General features: G+C 42.2%; 1 protein-coding gene across 6 annotated transcripts in view; it reads right to left on the reverse strand.

The window, feature by feature from the left end:
- Positions 1-20,137, reverse strand: part of stim2b (stromal interaction molecule 2b) — a 52,066-nt gene that overhangs the window by 17,811 nt on the left and 14,118 nt on the right. For all 6 annotated transcript variants that reach the window (XM_061252592.1, XM_061252595.1, XM_061252596.1 and 3 more), the window contains one exon: positions 5,879-6,009. In XM_061252592.1, the coding sequence (XP_061108576.1) occupies positions 5,879-6,009 (131 nt within the window). The remainder of the gene's footprint in view (positions 1-5,878; positions 6,010-20,137) is intronic.

Genomic DNA, 20,137 nt, shown 5'->3' on the forward strand with positions numbered 1-20,137 from the left:
TTGACTGTGGAATGATTGTTGGTGCCAGAAGAGGTGGTTTGAGGATCCCAATGACTGCTGATCTCCTGGGATTGTCTCTAGAGTTTATAGAGAATGGTGCGAAAAAACAATAAAATTCAAATGAGCGGCAGTTCTGTTGGCAAAAAAGCCTTGTTAATGAGAGGTCAGAGGAGAATGACAGGATTGGGACAGTAACTCAAATAACCATGTGTTACAACAGTGGCATGCAGAAGAGCATTTCTTAGCACGTTAAAAACCTTGAAATGGATGGGCTACAGCAGAAAACCAATACGTCTAAAAATAAGTCTAATACCTAGCAAAGTGATCACTCGTTAAACTGTAATTATGTTTATAGAACAGCCATCATCAAATCCGGACCTTGGCCTTGGTTTTCTTCTCTTCTTAGTAATTAGCTGAACAATTAGTGCTACTGATTGGCCAGACTTCCCTGACTTCACACCTGACTCCCAACTGTTCTCATTAAAATGAATTACATTACAACTCCAGGGGTCATAAAGTCATTTCTCCACCAGAGTTGGTGCGAAATTAACAGCACTCTAGAGCATACATTCTCGGCATGTTTTTAAAGGCCCTATATTGTACACTTCTGGTGTTTTATTTTAGATCCTGATATCCGTAAAAATATGGATATTGAATTATGTGGTTATAAGTACCTCCATCCAGTTTTACATGTCCATTCTCCAGCGCCTCTCATGAGCTTTACCAATAACAGGCTGTTTGACCTGTGACCGTGTGGATTGCGCATTTTGATACTTTCACAGTGTTTTTATACCTTCAACTCCTTTATAATCCACATAGCAAGGGAGCTACCATTTCCCAAAATATGGGACATTTTGGACTGAAGTGAATAAAACTGTGTAATTATCCTCCAGTGGATGAAATTCCTCTGTGTGGGGCACGGTTCCAGGGAAGACCCATTCCGCGTGTCATTACGGACTGGGCACGAGAGAGCGCTTTCTGTGATCTACGATTTTAGTCCCGCTTTAAGTCTTTTAATTGCCCATGCTAGTTTCCTGCGGATTTTCCGGAATTGGATTTATATATTGAAAGGAGGGCAGCCAAGCCCAAACAAGGTCCTAGGAAAAGAACGATGAATCGCCGTGGTCGCGTGCCAGAGTGGTTAAGGAACTGGGCTTGCACCCAGGGATTTGTGGGATATGATCCCAGGAGGGGGGGGAGCCCCACCGCAGTGTCCTTCAGAAAGGTACCTTATTTGCTAACGGTAAATGGACGCACCTGTGCGATCACCTGCGTCCGCCGTTAGCCCATCCAGACGGTGCGGAGGTCCGCCGGGTCGCTGCGTGTCAGAACTCCCGAAAGGGAAGCTCGTTAATAGCGCAGGTGCTGCGGTACACCTGGAGCCGGACGCTGCCAATGGCAGCAGAGACGCAGCCAGGTAAAGGGTGCCAAGAGCATGCCCATCAGCCCGCGGAGAAAGTGTCCGCAGAGAAATACCAGCCCAGCTGTTCATACGGTAAGGTAAAATGGCGCGGTTGAGCCTGAAGCTGGGGTAAACGTATTCAAGTGCGGCGCAGCTGATCGAAGGCAGGCTACGTTAGCACCAGGGGAGGAACGGTTCCGGCAGATTCCCAAGCAGTAAGAAAACAAAAATGTAATCAGAAAATCGGATATGTATTATTACTTTCTGTATTTACAGCGCCGTGGAAAGACTGATATCAAGTTATAGGAAGTGTCAGATTGCAGTTATTGCTGCCACAGGTGGTGTTACCAGTTATAAAGATTAAGAGGGCAATTACGTGGGTGTTATGGGTGTTTGATAACTTTTTTCATTAAATAAATAAAATAGTGATTGAAAAATTGATTTTTGTTTACTCAGGTATGATTTGTCAGGTATGACAAATATGCGATAATAGAGGAAATCAGGAATGGGGCACTTTTTCTCAGAGGGCTGTATATATTCCCACTCATATACAGTATGTGGTATATTTACATTTGTCACAGCCCCCCCCCCCCCCCCCCCCCCCCCCCACTTATTTAAACTTAAAATGCTACATCCCTCTGTCTTGAAATGAAGGCATTAATGTGCTATGTGGTAGTGGCAGGTATAGTTCAGAATCTGGAGCTGGATTCTTCAGTGGGCCATTGGAAGCAGCAGAGAAGCCACATATATGCCCGCACAGCTCAACAGTTTTCATCAAACTCCAATAACAGACTCAAAAGGCAATTAAAAGCCTAAAATCAAGACCAGATACTGAAATCTTTCTTATACCTGCACTATGGAAGCAATTAAATACACTAATGAGAAACATCTGAGAAGCCAACTGTCCAATTACTTTTGGTCCAATAAAATAGGGGGAATACATGCAAAAGGGGATGTAATTCCTTCACGGATCACCTAATGAAAATACCCTCAAATTAAAAGTGAGTGACTTTCACCTCCCATTCATTCTTTTCTTTCTTTCAAATCCAATGCGCTGGAGCACAGAACCAAAAGAACAGAAATTCTACCGCCGTCCATATATTTATAGACTGCGCTGTATATGCGTACCTCGGCATACATCCGACTGCATGTTCATTCATCAACCTCATGTACACTTACCGTCGAAGAATGGCTGAAATGCACTAAAAGAAAAAATTAATACATCCTAACATTATGTTCTAAATATAAAGAACGCAAGCGCCTGTGAATCGCACGCAGGGTATGGGGAGGGATTGTGAAGCCATGATATAATGCAGGGTGGCGGTTTCAGCTTTCGTACGGGACGCTGACCTTGTGGCCCACATACGCGGCGACACGCCTTTCACCAGATGTGAGCGAGCCCCCCAATTCCTCACCGGCACCCCACCCCCACCCCCGCCATTTTCAGCCTGACCCACATACAGAGAGGGCTCTTCCTCCCCTCAGTTGCACCACTGTGGAGAGAGGGCATGCAATGTTGTCCATCGAACAGCTCGTTTCTGAATCGTCGAGCGACAGGAACCGGGAGCCTTTATCGAGATCCTTACGTCACTTGAAACTCAAACACAAAAATAAATATTTACTGACAAATTCAAGTAAATGCAGAGTTCGACAGTACAGAGCTTTACCCTAAAGAATAATTAATGAGCAAACAGCTAACACCGCCATTTTAGCACTCATGACGAAAGAACGTGTTATTAAAGCAAAGTACTGCTTGCCCCAGCTCTGGTTATCTTATCGAGTTAATCACAGGTTACCTAGGCAACTATTTATTTTTGTATTCACGGATAGTAGTCCTGGCAGTTGCATCACATATGGTTGCGCTGAAGTGCCAATATATCCTTTACAAAAGGTGGGCTGAACCACATCAGGCAGTGAAACTACAGTAAATAATTATAATTCCTTTTCACTGTGACTGAGAAATTGTACTCGGAAACTTTGCTAAGCTAGCAAGCAGACTTTGTGCCTGAACTCCCATGTCTTTAGAGGGCCCCAGTTCTGTGTATTCCAAAAGTACTGAAGGCTCAGTTACAGGGTTGTTATAAGGCAAAAACAGCTGAATCTTAAAGCAAAAAATATTTTCAAAAAGATATGCATAATTACATGAAGTAAGCTACAAGACAGTGCATTACAATTTCATGGTTTGTCCTGCTTTGAACTGCCTTCAAAAAGTTTTTTTCATTCTGCCTAAGCGGAAAAAAAGAAACACAGATAAAACTATTTTAAATGGTTACCATAATGATTAAAAGTACCACTTTTCCAGTGAATAACCACTTACAATGTGTTAATACTTCAGTATAGGCTATAACCCCCCCCCCCCCTTTTTTTTTGCCACACGTTTAATTTTTTATATTCTTTATCTCAATGCATTGTAGGGGTTGTTGAGTCTCCATTCAAAACGCATTGAGTGGACAGTGGCAGTTATGCTGACCAACTGCAGACACTGTCACGCAAATTCACCACCAAAGCCCTAAGAATTCAACTGACTGATGTGTGTCACATTTTAAAGGACATGCTAATTAACACATAACCTTCATTTAAACAGGGGCTTAAGTCACCTGAAGAATTGCACTATTAATAACTACCAGCACCTTCTGTCTGGCAGTCGGAAGGTTGCCGGTTCGATCCCGCCCTGGGTTCGATCTCACCCTGGGTGTGTTGAAGTGTCCCTGAGCAAGACACCTAACCCCCAATTGCTCCTGACAAGCTGATTGGTACCTTGCATGGAAGCCAATCGCCATTGGTGTGTCAGTGTGTGTGTGTGTGAATGGGTGAATGAGAAGCATCAATTGTACAGCACTTTGGATAAAGGGGCTATATGAATGCAGAAATTTTATAAATATTATGTATCTTACCAAAAAGGAATACTGAATAGGAATACAAAAAGGGTTTTGCATTAGTTTCTTACTTCTAAGAGCTGTTTTGATTACACTTTACTTGAACCCCTTGCTCATATAACACTGTCATACACGACATAAAAGCTGTCACAAGATGGCATAACAGATGATGTCAGTTGATCTCAAATGACTGTCATACGTTTATCTGTAAATGTTATGACAGATGTTGTGGTCATAAAATGTACTGATAAAAGTATAACAGTCGTTGTGTGCATGACAGTGTTGTGTCAGCCTTTTTGGTATTCAGAATCAAAATATCCGTGTATTTGCATGTTCCTCAAGCTCACGGTACAAGGATCACAATATACAGGACTGGCATAAATTATGGAAGCACTGAGTTTAAAGAAGAATGTTTTTTTCACAGAATTTCTAGAAGCCTCTGTGAATCTGGAATGGACACCCGACACGCTCCACCAAGAGTGGACTCAGAACAACAGACTGTAAAACAAATAATAGTTTCAATGCCACCAAATATCACGTACGCCAACAAAAATGTTTAAAAGTACTTAAAATAGAGCACAAATGTCATTCAGGATCATGGTAAAATAACGTTTGTTTTTTCTGTCAAAAATATTGCAAGAGACCCAGAGAAGGTAACTCCAAAAGCAACTTTACAGTGATCATATAAATCCTCACTGCCTGCTTGCTTTTTGTTGCCTTATAAAGTCTGAACTGAGGTACGCCTGGTGTAAGAGGTAACAACTCCAATTTGGGGTGCACTTCCATATCCTGTCATGAGATGGGTCCAAAAACCAACACCTCTTGTGAAATCCTAAATTACTCACATAAACATACTGCAGGACTTCACAAGGTCCAGTGACACATAACTGCCCCGCAGGAGTTAAAAATGACTTGTGACACATTTGTGTTTGACGCTCATGTATTCCGATAAAGCTTGGATGAGCTTGACTCAGCTTGCATCTCAACTAACATATCTCACTCAGCTGCTGTAATGTTCTGACTCAAACTAGGGAAATAATACAACTTGTTACATTCTATATCCAGCATTTCCACTGAATGCCTTCAGTTCTATAACTGAAAGGTTTTTTTGTTTTTTTTGGTTGTCATTTCTGAATTTGAACAGTCAGACTCATCACTGTACACTGAACACTGAACACCATAGTTTAAAGGTACAATAGGTAAGTTTTTTGTTACAAGACCATTGTAAATCCCTTCCTATCACTGACAAAGGCACACTGTCATGTTAACTCACCCTCTGCCTGTGCTTGTAGTCCTTAAATTCATTTTTCAAAATACACATTTGTCGCACTGACACTGTACCAAAACATTGTATAGCTGTACAATAATTCGAGCTCACTGGTTGAAAATGTGTTCAAGTTGCCACAGCCACTGGCGTGGGGGGGGGGGGGGGGGGGGGGTTTCAACGTCAGCACGTTCACAGAGAAGGGAGAGGGATAAACAGTGTGGTGGTTTGAGTGTTTCTTGCTGCAATTCCTCACTTGACCAGTTGAAGTCCAAAATTACCCATTGTACCTTTAAGTAGTAGAAGGAAAAGAGAAAAAGAGTGACAGACATGTACCTCGACACTCTCGTTGACTTCGATTCCCCCATCGTTGTCATCGTCCAGCTGTTTGTGAATGTGTCGTAGAGCCTCCAGGCTGAACCGGTCCGCCTCGCCCACACATTGCGGAATCACAGCAAGGCAGGGGTCTAAAGGTCAAAGGTCAAAGGTCAAAGGTCATCCAGGAGCAGTGCCACATATTCCACATTATCCTGTGATGGAACACAGCCGTGAAAAACCGATGAGTAATATGAATAAAATGACAATTTAAACCAAACATTAAAAGCAAACAGAAGTCAAAACACAATGTTCTGGCTTTGGAAAAGCTATGGAGGTCATGGCGAGGGAGAAAAGATTTAAATGAATGCCAGCTCTGAACTGAAGCAGGTTGGCAAGCAGCCTCAGTACAGCATTGTGGGCCAACTGTGACATCATCACTGAGGACCACCATGGCTATAAACCCTGTGTTATAGACAATCTATTCAGACAAATCCCAACATCAAAGGGGCATTCCATTATTCATCATGTCAGGCATGCCTCTATGTCATCACCCCGATAGTGCCATCACTTACAATGGAACTACAACTTACAAGTAACAACAATGCACCCAACACAAAATGTCCGTTTGACTGCCCGACACCTGTTGGCTTGGGCCTAAAGTAGGGCTGAACGATTAATCTACTCCAAAATCATGGAGTAGAGTAATTGGAAGTGTTGTATAAACAAAGTCCAGAATACCAAAGCTAATTCTTTCTAGAAAAGGTCTAAATGTGCCAACAATGGCAATGTCTTCAGGCAATGAAAAAGTGCTTGCAGATGACTCTCATTTACAAATATAACGATGATAAAAATATATTTACTTTTGAGATATGACCCCTCAAATTTGGTCCCCAGTGAAAAAAGGGCAAAATATCTCCTCAACAGAAAATAAATCACAGGCTTAGGGCTTTTCCCTCAAAAAGTTATGGACCTGTAAATATTACATTTTGTGCTCTGATGCATTCTTCATCATGACAAATAGCTCTACTGGAAAAAAAGGGAGTGGAAAGATTTGCAAATCAAATCACAATCGCAATATTGGCCTGAAAAAACACAATTGGATTATTTTCACAAATCTTTCAGCCCTAGCCTACAGTGTAGCGAGGCTGGCTGAGACAATGAACTGTAAAGAGGAAACATTTCAAATCTGAAGAAAAAAAAAACAGGGCTCCCACCAATGGCAGGACACACCTCCTACAATTTAATCACATATAAAAGGAGAGTCTGGTTAAAAGGCACGTATACCAAAGGCTCGACAGACTTCCATCCCATATTCTGTTACACCAACTCCTCCGCGGTCGTTCGTTCAACAGCAGCAAGGCTAATATAAACAATGTTCAAGCTAACACTTCCCTCTTTTTAATTAGGCTATAACCTCAAGCTCTTGACGTCGCGCCAGTGTGGCTTTCTCCTGTAAAGAGATGCTTTCATTTCCCTCCTCGCTCCACGTGGCCTGCATATTTACATGTCCCCAGTATCCCGGCTCGTAAATTTGTCTTGACCCCGTTCGTCCTGTTCAAATGTTGACGGTGGTGCGTGGCTCCATGCCCCCGGTAAAGGCAGAGCCAGGAATATATCAATCCCGGCAGACAGCAGGGCTTTGACGGGCACATCTGGCCAAAAACCTATGGCCCGCAGCCCGGTCTAATCTCAGATTAACCTCAGTTCCCACAGCATGGCGGTCATGGACCAGCTGCTAGAATGTATGGGAGGTTGATATGAAGACCTATGAATAGGAGGAGCAGTGTGGTGTAGGGCAGGGATCTTCATCCCTGGTCCTGGCAGGCCAGAGGATTCGCTGGTTTTTGTTTTTCCTTAATATCAGCGACCAATTCAGACACAAGTAACCAGGTGAGGTGAGTTAACTGTGTAATGGACTGCTTTAATGAATCAATTGAGTACCAAGTAACCAGCAGAACCTGCAGCCTACCAGGACCAGGAATGAAGACCTCTGGTTTAGGTTCAAACTGATCACTGTCTGAAGCCTTGAGGTTACAGTACATGACTAAGACCCAGACGGTTGGTGGTTCAAGCAACAATAAGATCTGCACAACCCAACAGCAGTCCTTAAGCTCTCATTGCTCCAGGGGGGATTGTCTCCAGTGTAGTCTAATCAAAATTAAAGCATCAGCTAAATAACAAATGAGTTAGTTTGAAAACCGTAATATTAGAACTCTGTGTCTGTTTGGGAAGACAGAAGGAATGATCTTCTATCTTCTATTCTAGCTGTCTGTGGCCATTTAAGAAGGTCATCATACTTCAGGGTGTCGATACTCATTTCTGACTCCCTGCATCTGCTCCACATACAAATTTCTGACACTGTATCTGCTTACCAAAACAGCATTTCTGCATTCACATAAGTGAACATGCAGCACTGCTAACACCTTTTGCAACCAAGTACTAAATATGACAACACTAAGATTATGTTATGTTAGTATAAAAAGGCCTGTAATTCCTACATGGATCACCTGACATTGATGAAAATACTAAATCCAATGTACAGGAGTACCGAGCCAAAACAATGCTGCATATATGGTGGTGGGGTAATGGAGTGGGGCCTCTTAATACAAATCTGAGCACAGTTTAAATGCCAAAGCCTACCCGGATATTGTTGCTGACCTTGGCCACAGTCTACCCATCTTCCGATAGCTACCTCAAGCAGGATATCGTGGCATGTCACAAAGCACATGTTATCTCAAGCTAGTTCCACAAACATGACAATGATTTCAGTGTACAATGGCTTCCACAGTCACCAGGTCTCAATTCAATGAATAGTGATTGGTAGCATGAATATGGAGGCAACAAATCTGCAGCAACTGCATGATGCTCTCATGTCAACATGGACCAGAATCTCTAAGGAATGTTTCCAGAACCTTGTTGAAAGGGGAGGGGGTGAGTCATCTCAGAAGATGTTATCAGAAAACACTGAATCCCTTGAGTGAGGTATTCACCCTAAATTGCTTAGGGGCAGCCAGCTGAATAAATCCATAATATGTGTCAGGCGCCGATGAGGGCATTTGCCAAGCAAATAAAACTGAAAAGGTTCTGCTGAACAGACATAGGCATGAAACAGACAGATAGACAGGGAGACATGCACGAGTATACAAAAGGAGATAAACAGAAAAACAAATACAGTCGCTAACGTCAGAAAAGGAGAGGGCAGTTGCTTGATGAAGCTGAAAATGTGTGTGCACCATCTGTAGCAACAGTTTAAAAAGCACAATTATCTGAAAACCCATATTTCATAACACACTTCTGGCGTTCAGATAAACTGTTTATGAGTAAGTGCTTTAAACGCTGTTCCTTGAAACCCACGGTATTTCCCCTTGTTGGAAAAAATTATATCTCTGCAGCAAACATCCAAACATCCATTAAGCCCATGTAGGCCTGGACTGTTTATAAGTTTTGATGTAAGATTTGTTTACTAAAACATCAATTAGGTTAGGATCACAGGCCTGACTAACAGTTGGTACATTTTACAGAAAACAAGTCTGAGGTTTAATTCAGAAGCAAGGGTACGCATAATTAAGAAAGAAACTATCAGTGACCCTGTCCCCCAACTGATCTGAGCTCAGGCGAAAACAGAGCCAAAGAGTTAAATGAGAAACCAGTTTTTTTTACATAGGGGATCCCAGAAAGCATCCAGCAGGGAATTTATCTCATTCACTAGAAACAAACACCGTGGAACAGATGGAGCTGATACTTGGCAAAAACTCCTGTGCCTCCAACACAGTGAATGTGTTACACGTTTGCCACTCAAACAAACCATTATTTACAGTACAGCTGTGCTGCAGCAGTAAGCACCTGAAGCCCACCGCGAATCTGAATCTCAACCTTGTGGTTTGAAGCTCCCAACTGCCACATCGAAGTGTAGCGATGGAACGCGACCGAGCACAAAAGTGTTGACTGTGTTCAACTGAACAACAGCCGTGCTGCTCCCTGCCAACCGTAGGATCGTATACAGCGGCTGATGTGATCTGCCACTTCACCAACGTGTCCCGTCTCATTTAAACACGGTTGTTCACTAGCATCACTGAGGATTATTTAAAAGCCACAATGATAGGGACAAAAGAAGAGAAGAGAACACTGAATTTCAGCTGACCTGCCCTCCTCTGGCCCCATTCTGTACCTGTGATTTTCAAAACATTATTTACAATCTTAAAATAAAATTAAAAAATTAAAACAATAGAAGATACAGGACTTTTAAAATGTCAAAACATATTTGTCATGATACGTCATGGGTCTCTCTTTAAAAAATGACAGTAACTATATGAAAGAATGACAAAGAAAGAAGAAACAGGCTTCATGTACTTTCAGCAATTGTCTATCTGACAGGAAACACGCACGGAAACATCACCTGGGGGCGGCAGCTAAATATAGAGTATACAACGCACAAAAATGAGTAAGATTAGTCCTGCTGTCGCTATTAATAGCCAATGTCTCCAGGATGTGGTTTATCCCGCAGACGTTCAACAATGGCAGGGGTCATTCGTGGCAATGACAACGTCACGTTAAAAACCTCAATAGAATGCGCACCAAAGTCTCCCCGAAAATAAAAGTAGCTGTCTGTGAAGCAGGCTGTTAAAAATAGAAATGCACATAAACACTGTAGTTTACTTGACAATGTGATGTGAAAGGAAGACACAAAGCGGTCTGCTGTCTGACAGCGAGTTAAGTATTTTAATTACTCCAAAGTAATGACAGAATCAATGAAAACATATCTCTCTCGCATACAAACAAACTCAATATTTGTCTGCTTCTCTGTCCTTTTCACACCCTCTCATTCTAACGTTTCTATTTGGTTTCTCTCACTCTGTGAATATGAACATTTCTTTCTCTCTCTGTGCTTACATTGTAAGGGAGAGCAGGGCCAAATCTAGCACGGGGCAAAAAGTTACACAGACTCTTGAGTTTGAGAAATGTATTTCAGCTTCAACATGCAGAATTACCATCTCTTTGTCTCCAATGAATGACGGGAGATTTCTATAAATATTTTGGGAGATACTGCCTGCCAAAAGTCTGTTTTGCCGACCTGCAAGTACATTTTTTTACCGGAAGCGTATTTTTGCTACTGCATTGTGTGTGTATGCCAAGGAATTCAAATGTAGGTGATCGTAAAAAGTATTTTAGTCACTAAGACGTTACACATAGCATGCTAGGTTGCCAGGATTGCTAGCCACGCAAAAGTGCAGACACCCCAGGTGGGCTAACAGTGTTTGTTTTATGAACAAAACAGAAAGAGTAACAGTAGGGTAACAGTAGTAGCGTAACAGTAGCAATATGCTGCTACTTATACCACCAATGACAGCAGGTGTATGTGTAAGCCAGAATGTAATAGACTCCGTTATTTCTCAAGGCTACACATATGAAAGTGGGGTAAAGCCAATATTTCCCAAACAGGAAGTCAATACAATAAAGAATATGAAAAGCCGCTGAATGCTGAAGAAGTAGGACCTAAGCTTAGATTTATTAGGCCTAAACAGTACAAAGCGAATAAATAGTCATATGAGCAATTACTGAATGTTAGCCTGCATCAGATGATGTACAACAGCTTATATTGCGTATTTTAAAATTGCTTTTGTCATGTGCGGTTTAAGCCTAATACATGAGCATTCAACATTTTCCCCAATATCTTTGTTTATGAAGCATCAACATAGGCTATAACAGCATAAAATGACAAAATATAAAACAAACACATAACTACACAATGCAGAATAGATAGGCTAGCTGAACCTCTTAAGTATCACCACTTTTCTTAACACAAGCTTGGAAGTGGAAGTGGAAGAATGAATGATTTTCTGCTTTTAAGTGGATACAGATTATGGTGCCGGTGCCTGGCACACTTAGAAACACAATGGAGCCACAGCCAAAACACTGGACAAATCCTCTTTCAAATTTTATGAGAAAAATCACCAAAAATGCATTGTTTTTTCTAAGCTGTCTAGGCAGTTTTCCAAAAAGGACATTTGAAAACTCGAAAAGGACACATGGATTCTAAATAGTATGATGCATCTTATGACAAATACTGTATAATTAGTCAAATACTGTATTTTGCTTCTTAAAGTTTTCTAAAAGAATTTGTGTTTGGACCCCACCTGTCACCCTCCCCCTACCTCTCCCTCTCCTTGTGCTCTTCTCAGACAGCAAAAGGTCAAAAAGATTGTAAAAATGATCTCAATAATGACAATAATAACATCTTGTATACTAATATATTCATGGAGGTCCATCGAATTATATTTATATCAAATACCCAACCCCAATCAACAAGTCAAACACATACCACGCTATTCATTATTCAAAAGCCGGCTTGTTCCTTATTTATAATAATATAATATTTTGAGAATGTATATAAATGATCACTGATATAAAATGGGGTCACGATGATGAGCCATTGCGGCCTCTATTGCGGAGCCAAAGGTCTTCTCAGAAATATTCACTCGAGAATACTCGAGGCAAGAGAGACAAGGGATTCCTTGGACGTAGGCATCGCAAATTTGTTGTAAAACATCAACCTCTTTGGCCATAAAATTTCAAGAACAGTTTTTGCCAAGGCGTAACTGTCTCAGTGTGCGTACTGAAAATGAAACTGTTTCGTTACCGACTGAAAATAATGTAGATTACAGTCTTTTAGTCTTAATGTACATAGATTTTCACTGACATAGGTAGGGTAAAAAACATATCAATTAATCAATTAATAATACATTAAAGACTGTGTCTGTATCCCACACCATCAAATTGTATGAGTTACATTACTTTGTGTGAACTTGTAAAGCTATTAAAACTGGTAGGAGTGAACCCCCGCCATGTTAGTTTTTACTCCACACACGGGGTTAAATCTAGCATTTCACTCCCGGTATTTACTGTCAAATTGCTAGTGAATGGTATGTCCCAGAAATGTCATTATGGTATTTTAACATTTTTAAAAACATACAAAAATTGTTTAAATGTAAACAATATTGCTTTGTCAAAATGTTATAATGCACTATTTATTTTTTATATTCTTTTATTATGTACCTATTATATACCTTACTATTGCGAATAAAGCACAGAGATGATTGCAAACTTAGATGAGGTGGTTTAAATTTGTTTGAATTTGTGTTTACTGCACATTAGCCTCCCTTATACCAGGAGTTCACTTAGATGGCTTATATTTCCCATATTGATTATACAGCTGGGCGCAAGAATCCTACTTAGTGGCCAGGTCGGACTCAAGCTGGCAACTTCCTGGGCACAAATCCAGACTGTTGACTGGCGTGCCACAGCAGGATTGAGACGACCCCGCAGCCCCGCCCCTGGCAGAGACATGCCCTGACCCCGCAGTAAGAAGACACTCCCTCACAGAGAGGGGGAGGGGGGGAGGGGGGGCAGACTGCATGGAATTCAGAAAGCCAACATTAATGACTAAAACATGCCACCAGCTCAGAGTGGGAAGAATGGGGGGTGGGGTGGGTGTTTCGTGGTGACCGCAGTGTAGTCGGAGCCTGTCGGGAGACAATAATGTCCCCTCCCAAACACCCCCCATGTGAGACACCAGGGTGTCTCTGAGGTGTAAGGTGATACGGGACCAGTAAAGCTCAGCTGGAGAGAGAGAGAGAGCAAGAGAGAGAGAGAGACAGAGCGAGAGAGAGAGAGAGAGAGAGAGAGAGAGAGGATGAGCGGTGCGGTCGAAGCTGAAGCAGTAAACACACCTCACGCTCACGTCTGACTCATTCACAGCGCATCGCCGTCCATGCAGAGAACACAGAACAAACAAACAAACAAAAACTCAACTTAACTTCACAGAGTGGGGAAAGGTCTTACACAGCTCAACTCTTCGAAAGTAATAAGCAGACCTGGGTCAAATATCTAATTATTTTGGGATTAAATACTTCTATTATTCTATGCTTTAATGAGTTTGTCTGGAATTTAAGAAATATTCCCAGAAAGTGCAAGCCCTGCATTCTGGTAGACTTGGTTGGCTCAATTGCACCAGGCAAGATCAATCAAGCACAGAAAAATATTTGAATTCAAAGCAATTATGTATCTGACCCAGTCTGGTAATAATACAGTTTCACTGAAAGTTCACGTATAATTCAGCTTCTGTTGGTTTCTATGGGGGCGGTGCAGTTGGACTACAGCTTTATTACAGAGTTATCCGTCTCATAACAAAATCACAAGGTCATAAAGTAAAGTAAACTGTGTCCATTTTATTTATTTATATACTTGGCAGACATGTCTGAAGTGACTTAACTTGTCTGGATTAACTAGCCTAACTAAAACATGCAGCAGCCATTTTAAAAAGTGAAAAAGCCTCAACACGCTTTCAGCATACATTTCCCTTTCAGTAGAGCATGAGTTGGCTTTGCATGTTTAAACATTTGGGAAAATGACACGCACGCAGCCTGCCGGACTGCGTGCGTCAGCTGAACGGCTGTGCGGTGACCCAGCGCCCTGCGTGCGGAGTTAAGCGCAGCGGGGCGTCTGCATGTAGGCATGCAGGAGAGAAGACCTCCACGTGCCCGTTCTTGGGGGGTAGTCCCACCACATTTTCATTCAGTTTTATGTTCTGTCTTTACTTTTCTTCATAAGCGCATGAAATGAATGTATAGGCCTACTCAGCAATCGCTAGGTAGACCTGTACACCAGCAAATATTTAAGCAGCAGCAACCGAATGCATAAAAGCATGCAGGCAATGTCAAGAGGTTCAGCTGTTTTTCAGACCAAATGTCAGAATTGGGAAGACATATAAGTGACTTTGACCGTGGAAAGATTGTTGGTGCCAGACAGGGTGGTTTGAGTGTCTCAGAAACTGCTGATCTCCTGGGAGTTCCATACACAACAGTCTCTAGAGTTTGCAGAGAATGGTGTTAAAAATGGTGTTAATGAGAGCGGTCAGAGGAGAATGGCCAAACTGGTCAAAGCTGGGAGGAAGGTGACAGTAACACAAAAAACCACACATTACAACAGTGGTATGCAGAAGAGCATCTCTGAACACACATTCTCCCTCTCTCTTTTTCTCTCTCTCTCTCTCTCTATTTATTTTCTTCATTCATTCATTCATTCAATGTATTTCATGAATAAATGTATTTAATTAATGAATTCAGGACCAGAAACAAGGCCTGTCCAGAGCTGCCTTCATCTCTGGGGTTTGCGGTTCTGAACTCCTGACCTCACACCTTACTGCATGCGGCTGGGCCCAGCCTCAAAGAAGGTGATAACGAATGCAGTTGTTTGCCATCGATAATGTGTGATGTCAGCTGCGTTTCCCCTTTAACTGTACCCAACTGGGAGGGAGGGGCATGGGGGTTGAGGGGAGGAGTCATAATTCAAGAGGACGCTCAACTAATAAAAGAGTGTAAATAAAGATTCTCAAGGGTCTAGTATTTCAGTTCATCAGCAGCTATTAAGACGCAAATATCAATCCTTACTGCAGTAGCCCTGGGGGAGGGAGTGGGGGAGAGAGAACGAGAGAGAGAGAGGAGGTAGACAGGGAGGGAGGGAGGTAGAGAGACACACCAATACAGGGAACAGAACAGCTTCATCACTCTTTTTCATCACTACACATCCAAAAATGTTATGATAGGCACTGCAACAGAAAAATCATGTTACTACTTTAAAAACAGAGTGATGAAAGACCTTTGAAGTGAAATTTGAAGGTTAGCCTAATCAAAGAATTTCAAAGGCTGACATAACAGGTCTACTTTTTTGTCAGCTGATTAAAAATGATAATATCAGATCCAGTTTTATAGCATGATGACTGGTGGATCGATTTGTTGTTAGTGGTCTGATTGTATGACTGACTGATTGATTGATGGATTAGCTAATTGATTACTTGTTTGAAGCTGGTTTGACTGTTAGTATGTAGTTTGCAGTTGATCTCCCTTCCAAAGGCACTTTCCCATCACTAAGTTTGTGTCGCACAGTTATCAGGTAACTCCACACTCTATAGAACTCCAGAAGTTCACAAACTTTATTAAATTAATAAAACACTTTCATAACTCGTGGGGTGCTACAAATTCTACTATACTGTTTGCCTTAATTTAGTTAAGTACTTGTATCAATTAATTCGAATAATTATCAGGCAATGACATTCCCCAAAAGTACTGTGCAAGAATTTAAAAGCATGTATCACTTTATAAAATTTCAGAAAAATCAGAACAAAGCTAAGCATCATGGAAGATATACAAATCAACCAGTAAGCGTGAGGGTAACGCTACAAAAAAAGTGCAGCATTTTGCTGAAGGAATGCTTTGTAGTTCATCCCATAGGTTGAGCAAGAGCTAATGTCTTTCTGGTAAAATGGCTGCTAAATTTTCGGGGGAAAGATTACATAACAAGGGGACACTCTGGACTTCCGGGGAAGGGGAGGGGGCACGTCACGCTCAGGGGAACTGGCGCCAGTGGCAGCACAAAAGCATTCCGGCTCTTACGAAACAGCAGAGTGGGAAACGCGATTGATTCCCTGCCTGTACTATACAAGCTGACAGGTGTGACGCAACTTATGGGAACGCATAGCTACCAAGTGAAAAGGTCATCGTGCCTCTCTAACAAGGTGGGGGTTCCGTTTGAGGTCATTCGCTGAAAGATCCTCAAAAAACACTGAACGATTTTTTTATTTATTCGTGAACTGAAATTTGATTCACTTCCTGAAGTGGCTGAATTGAAACAGAACTGACCCCTACCCTAGGGGGATGGGGTTCAGGGTTGCAATGGGGCTGAATTTCTGTGCCAAGACCCTGTCAGAGCCATCTGCCTGGTATCTCAAACCCGACTCTAATGGCCGACAGCGTTTGCTTCATCACCGCAGTTTCCTGCGGTGCATCTGAAAAACTTCTCACTGGAGTCCTGTGACCTTGAGATACAGTGAGGTCTGTAAGTATTTGGACAGTGGCACAGTTTCTGTTATTTTGGCTCTGTACTCCAGCACTTGAATTAATCAATGACAATTAGATTAAAGTGCAGACTGTCACCTTTAATCTGAGGGTTTTTACATCCATATTGGGTGATCCATGTAGAAACTACACAGCCTATCGTTTGGCCTATGTCTCTGGCTGTTTTTTCTTATTTATCAGCCTCATAATGGCTTTCTTGACTTCCATTGGCACAACTGTCATCCTTGTGTTGACAAACAACAATTACACACTCCAAAGGCAATCAAAAGCTTAGAATCAAGACTAGACACATAAAGCTTTCTTACTTCATTACGCATTAAGGAAGCAATTTAATCAGAAACAGCTGGGACACCAACTGATGCCCTACACAGATCATACATATATCATGCATACATAAATACGCCGTCACGAACACGCACAGATATGCACACACAGATGCACGCACACGCACACACATACACATGCGCACACGCACACACATACACATACACATGCACGCACGCACACACACAAGCACGCACACACATATATGCACACACAGATGCACACACCCGGGCGCGCGCACACACACACACACACACACACACACACACCTACACACACCTACACACACACACACAAGCATGCGCATACACACATGCAGACACACACGCACACAACAGGTCCACAGGAGAAGGGCACTAATCCTTTGCTTGGGACACAGTGGGCAGGAGAAAGGGGAAGAGAGTGAGGTGAAGTTCAGTGCAGAAGGGGGCACGAACCGCAGTCAAAACTTCCAGAAAAGGAGAGACGGGGCGGCGTGTGCCCCGGGAATGCACGGATCAAAGCAGGAACAGGATCTGTGTGCTGGCCTGCAGCCAGAAGAGGTGGAAAACGCATTTAATCAGCTTTGCCCAATCCCCCTGGCCACCCTCCATACACACACAAACACACACACACACAAGAACACACACACACAACACCACTTCTTCTTTCACGGTTGTGTGGCGCGGAAGTGCATCACTTATCTAAAAAAGATATCTCTTGCTCACTGCACAAGCACCAAAAGTCCATGTCCTCCAATGAGCAATATCTGTCATGACTTTTAACATCAAATTACTGCTTCCTCTTGTGTCATCCTCTTCATGTCTGGGTGTTCCCCACCTACCTTCCACAGAGGAGCAGAGACACTTTGTGTTCACACTCCTCTCTGAGTGGCACAAGGAAAAAACAAATGTCCCTCTTCTGCCATCCGCAGAGAAACAGGAAACGGGAAACAGGAAACCGGAAGCAATGCGTGGAGAAGAGCGCACCTACAGTGAATAGTGCTAACTGCCTTCTCATGAATTGGGTGAATGCAAATTGTGAAATTGTGGCTCAATACTCAAACTTTGCAGCCACAGACTGGTCTTTCAGTTTTCAGTTCAATGGCAGTCCAAATGTCTGACAAACATTTAAGATATAAAATCTGGCCCACACAGGATTACTGCTCATGTATTAGATCTCACTAAAATCGATTTCACTCATACAAGGTCAAAGTCACCACAAAGTGGCATATTCTAAACTTGAAGCACGTGTCCTAACTTTTTTTTATTTGGGGCCCAAAATCAGACTGAGCATCTGCAGTGCACCAATTTGGAACAGCCACATTCATGCTATGGACTAGCATACCCTGGGCAACAAAATCTCCAATTTCATGTCACCCTATGGTACATTAGGGATGTTTCAACTTATAGAAAGCCTGTTCAAACATTCTTATGATTGCACTGAACTAATTAATATCTATTCTGCCTTTTATTGCGTCAGCTTGGCTGCGCAGCCAACTCATTCAGAGACCAAAAACTATTTACTGAAGTGGCCCAATGCTTCAAAAAGAATGAGACATATATTATATAACACATATAACACATATATTACATTACACTTTAGCCATTAACCAATATCCTTACCCAGATCTAGTTACATAGCTTATACTGTTTTTAAATACAATCCATTTAAACAAATAGATATTTTACAGTTCAGGTTGACTACCTTGCTCAAGGGTGCAATGGCCCTTACCAGGAAGGCTAACTAATGCCTGGGGGAAAGCCAGTCCAAGTGCTCAATTTGGTGAAAATGTGTCCATATTCACATCGTGCTACTGGTCAGTCAAAACAGGGGGAGGTTAAACTGTGTTTGGCACCCAAGAATAGGCCAAAAAATAAACCTTGAAGCCTACCGCAAGGTGGTAAAATTCAACCGACAATTACTGCGGTCCATCTCATGCCATTGAGAGGCTGATGCAGTTGAAGCAAGATAGGCAAAAATACAGGATGTTATTGTGTTATTGCAGTGTGCCATGCTGTCTGATAGTGCCGACATGGAAATAGCGTGAGAAGCTAGCTGAAAGAATGAAGCACACAGGCATTCACCCACCTAATAAATACACAGCAGTGTAGCTGGGTCATTCTGTGTGCATTCTGATTTTGCCACAATCCAACAGGAGTGGGTGACAGCCTGTTTCTCACCTGCTCAATGCTTTCAGACCATACTTCCTGTTTGTGTCTTGCACTTCCTGGACAGCAGGAAGTGATTTGTTTTTCCAGTGTTGCACTGGTGCTGGCCTTTAGAAGAGGACCTAGCTCAGCTACGGTTGGCAGAGTGGGGGGAGGGGGGGATAAGCCGGAAGCTTTCGCTCAGGCCGGACAGTATATTGTCCTTTTGGGACCACAAACCGGACCTGTAAAAATACTTTGAAAAAACATATCCCGATCAAAGAAATTATAATCTGGCAAGGCATATTACTAATCTTAGAGAAAATATTTTGAAACATATGTACTATATACTATACACTCAGTGATGACTTTATTAGGTAGACCTGAACACCAGCTTGTTAATGCAAATATTTAATCAGCCAATCATGTGACAGCAACTAAATGCATAAAAGTATGCAGACGTTTGTCAGACCAAATGTCATAATGGAGAAGAAATGTGATCTAAGTGACTACGACCATATAATTATTGTTGGTGCCAGACAGGGTGGTTTGAGTATCTCAGAAACTGCTGATCTACTGGGATTTTCATGCACAACAGTCTCTAGGGTTTGCAGAGAATGCAGAGAAAGAAAAAACATAAAGTGAGCGGCAGTCCTGTGGGCAGAAACGCCTTGTTAATGAGAGACATCAGTGGAGAAGGACCAGACAAAGCTGACTGGAAGGTGACAGTAACACAAATAACCAAACAGTGGTATGCAGAAGAGCATCTCTGAACACACAACACATCAAACCTCTAAGCATCAAACTGCTAAAGCAGCAGAAGACTTAATAAGTCTAAGCAACAAGTCTATATGAATACCTAATAACGTTCACTCAGTGTATATTGCATGGAACTTGCTGGTACACCCATTTTA

The sequence above is a fragment of the Conger conger genome, chromosome 8 (assembly GCF_963514075.1).
Source record: "Conger conger chromosome 8, fConCon1.1, whole genome shotgun sequence".
NCBI lineage: Eukaryota > Metazoa > Chordata > Actinopteri > Anguilliformes > Congridae > Conger > Conger conger.